A 3,279-nucleotide genomic window follows, 5' to 3' on the forward strand; every position below is an offset into this window, starting at 1 on the left:
CACTAGAAAATGAGGAGACTCAGAAAAGGCTTCATTTAGCAGGAGCCATTTGAGGTGGGAATAAGGAGGGAAAGGCATGGCAAGTTCAGGGAGCAGCCAGCAGCAGGTCAGTTTGTCTAGGTCACAGGGTGCATGAAGAGCAGCAATGTACAGAACTTAGAAAGGTAGGCTGGAGATTGTGATGGGGGACTGTAAATACCAAATGAGTTATATTTAATTCCAGAGGCAATAAAAAGCTGATGAAGCTTCTTGAGCAGACTTATAGAACTTATGCTTTAAGAATATCAATTTGGCAACTGTTTGGAGGGTGGTGGGAAAGAAGGACATGAGGCCTGGGTTCAGGGAGGAAAGAAAGGTAGTACTAGAGTGTGGACATTCAAAGTGGGAGATGGCCACAGGAATATTGGAGGGGAGAAAGAAGCTGCCACCTGAAGCATGGAGCCCATCCCTGAGGTCTTGCTGTCTCCTCAGAAAATTTCTGACAGGTATCCCAGAATTCAGAAGATTCTTAAGAGTGAACAAGCCTGCTGCTATCTCTTGCCATTTCCTGGGAAAAAAGTAGCAATTAGCAGCAGTGGAAATCCAGAAGGTGACTGTCCCTCTATCCAGAAGTCCCTATAATCCCTTCTCAGAGTGTAACTGATCTTGGCCCCTCCACCATCCCACTTCCCTTCTAAACTCCAGCCACCCTGCCCCTCCACTACTCAGATCTCTCAGGATCACAGATCTTCTCTTCCTCAGACATGGATCCAGATTTCTCTCGCTATCTGCATGACTTCATCACTGATGTTTGCAATTCAACCACCCAGCATGTGAAAAGGCACTCAGATGGACATATTCTCACTGGGGAGGAATTAGCTGAGAACATCAAGGTACAAGCAACTTCCCTAACCTCCCTGAATCTTTCACCTAGCTGTCCATTCTCTTGTGATCCCTCATTATCCCTTTGAATTTGTCTGCAGACACTCTTCAACCTATTACAGACAAAAGAATTTGGATATTCATCCTCGTATGTGTCGGTAAAATCCTGGCTAATAGTCTTGGAAAGGATGCTAGTCCTGGGTAGAGAACCAGGTCCAGTGAGTCAGAGCATCTGTCTTCAAGGGAACATGGGGTTGGGTTAGGATTAAGTAGTAAGTGGAGGTGGGTGGGAGGCTTGGGACAGAATTCCAAAATGAATAGGGTGAAGGACAACATGATAAGGGGTCGTCTTCTCCTTGGACAGGTGATTACTCAAATCCATGATAGCAGGTTGATTAAAGCTGCTAAAAAAGAGTTGGAGGACTTTGTGAAGGAACAGGTGAGCCCTCAGGCTTTTCATTGTCCCTCTCATGGATGAGCTACCCAGAAGGACTACCCTAGGTTCAAGACACTCTGTGGCTTCACATCCACTCACAACCACTCATAAATTCCCACTGATACTTCTGCTTTTTCCCTAGTTATCCAGGGTTTACAATTAATTCAAAGCAAAGGTGTTTAATGGAATAGCAGAGTAGGCAGATTTGTAATAGAACATTTCCTCCATGAATGTAGAGTATTTTATCCTATATACACACACACCACCATATGCTCACCTGAGTGAGCATGTACATTATTATTACCATACATGAACTCACCAGGGACATCAGGGTCCTAGAGCATCAGAGGTAGTTAGTAGCCCCTCTATATTTATTCAAAGTGATCCCTGATATCCCCTGGTGATTTCCCCTGGGTTCACTGAGTCAGAGTTCCTCCCTCTGGGCACTCCTTCACTAGGTTTCCAATCTCCCCTGGCAACCTCATCTCTTCAGAGCCAGCTCAGCCATTTCAAGTTAAGTCTACTAGGGTAGTGGTTAAATCTTCTGCCTCATAATGCCTGGCTATTAGCTCTTTAATCCTGGTTGTTGACTAGCCACTATAACCAAGTGACAGAAGCCAAGAGGACTTTTAAAGCTAAAGTTTTAAAAACTAGATCTTTATTTTTGAACCCTATGGAAGGGGAATCAAAGCTTTCTGTTAATTATAATTAGTAATTATAATTAATATCTAGATTAATTATTAGATAATTATCTAGCTTCAGGTTCAGACAATTTAACACATTTTCCAATATGCTCCCTGGCCTAGCTTCAAATGAATTTGAGTCAGAAGCAAAGGCAGGCTATGGAAACAAAGTCAGAGGTTTCCACCCACCCAGCCTGAATTCTTGTCTGTAGTTGTAATGACCAAACTCAGCTTCCACCTTTCACTGAAGACATTGGGAAGTATGGGTGTACAATGTTGCATATACTGTCTGATGAAATTAATGTGTGGGGTGCCAGGGGAGGGACATATTTGTAAAAAAATAAAAGGTGATATAGATAGGTATAGATATACACATATACATATACATGCATACATACATAAATATATACATACACACACATATATATCTATATATATATATAGGCAAAAATAAAACTTTTTTTTTTTAAAGCATAGTTGAGTTCATATGGACTGGTAGGGGGACTATGGTGAAGGTTGCCTGAATTCTCAGAATCAAAGGGATCTGAATAGCAAAGGCTTGGGCTCAGGGAGAGAGTCCCTGGGTATTCAGCCAGCAGTCACAGCTTCCTCTTCCACACTTTCAGGATTCTTCCACAAAGTCCATGTTTAATTGTTTGAAGACTGTTCCTAGAGTCATGTGGACACGCCTCTCAACTAAGAAAGATACCATCTTAAATCATCTCAAAGAAAATTTGAAGAGTCCAGGGAAGAACCAAATCATGAACAAGTTTGAGACACAGATTGAGAAGAGAATTAATGACTTCTATAAATCCTATAAAAAACGTTTCTGTGGCTGTACTGCTGCCGTGGGTGGACTTGTGGGGGCTAGTTTGGTGGCGGTTGCAACTGGTGGTGTAATGGCAGTTGGTGTGGCAGCCACTACTTTGACTATGGAGGCTGCAGCTGTGGTCACAGGGTCCACTGTGGGTGCCACAGTGGCTGGGGGTAGTATAGGGGCTGGCATTGGGGCTGCTGTGGGTATGGCCAAAGGAAGGAAAAAACAAATTCCTGAAGAGGGAGAGGGAAAACCCCTTCTCGGGAATGATGAAGGAACCCTGGAAACCAAGTAGAAAGAAAGAGGGAGGGAGAAAAAGTAATGAAATATAAGGCCCTTTGGGTTACCAGATCTGACTTGTTTAACAGGGTTAGGGGACTGGGGTGGTGTCTATGATACTGTTGGATATTTGACCCAGCAGGTAAGAGGTGTACACAGATTTACTGACTTAGTAGAATGAAGCAGTGCTTAGGCCACAGAGG

At 43.3% G+C, this 3,279-nt stretch overlaps 1 protein-coding gene across 2 annotated transcripts; it reads left to right on the forward strand.

Moving 5' to 3' along the window:
- Window positions 1-373: 373 nt before the first annotated feature.
- Window positions 374-3,273, forward strand: LOC114034266 (RING finger protein 112-like). Of its 2 annotated transcripts, none has more exons than XM_027849865.1 (5): window positions 374-589; window positions 742-872; window positions 963-1,079; window positions 1,226-1,300; window positions 2,607-3,273. In XM_027849865.1, exons 1-5 carry the CDS (start codon window positions 436-438, stop codon window positions 3,090-3,092), a joined length of 963 nt encoding a protein of 320 aa, XP_027705666.1. In that variant the 5' UTR covers window positions 374-435; the 3' UTR covers window positions 3,093-3,273. The 2 variants fall into 2 exon arrangements, with proteins under 2 accessions (XP_027705666.1, XP_027705667.1); XM_027849866.1 differs by having other exon boundaries at window positions 963-1,019.
- Window positions 3,274-3,279: the final 6 nt, after the last annotated feature.

The sequence above is a fragment of the Vombatus ursinus genome, unplaced genomic scaffold (genome assembly GCF_900497805.2).
Source record: "Vombatus ursinus unplaced genomic scaffold, bare-nosed wombat genome assembly UNPS02008887.1, whole genome shotgun sequence".
NCBI classification, from domain to species: Eukaryota; Metazoa; Chordata; class Mammalia; order Diprotodontia; family Vombatidae; genus Vombatus; species Vombatus ursinus.

Coding starts and splice junctions, on each gene's coding strand:
- LOC114034266 (XM_027849865.1), top strand. CDS start 436: ATGGAGCCCATCCCTGAGGTCTTGCTGTCTCCTCAGAAAATTTCTGAC. Junction 590..741: donor CAGCAGTGGAAATCCAGAAG/GTGACTGTCCCT, acceptor TCTCTTCCTCAG/ACATGGATCCAGATTTCTCT. Junction 873..962: donor AATTAGCTGAGAACATCAAG/GTACAAGCAACT, acceptor ATTTGTCTGCAG/ACACTCTTCAACCTATTACA.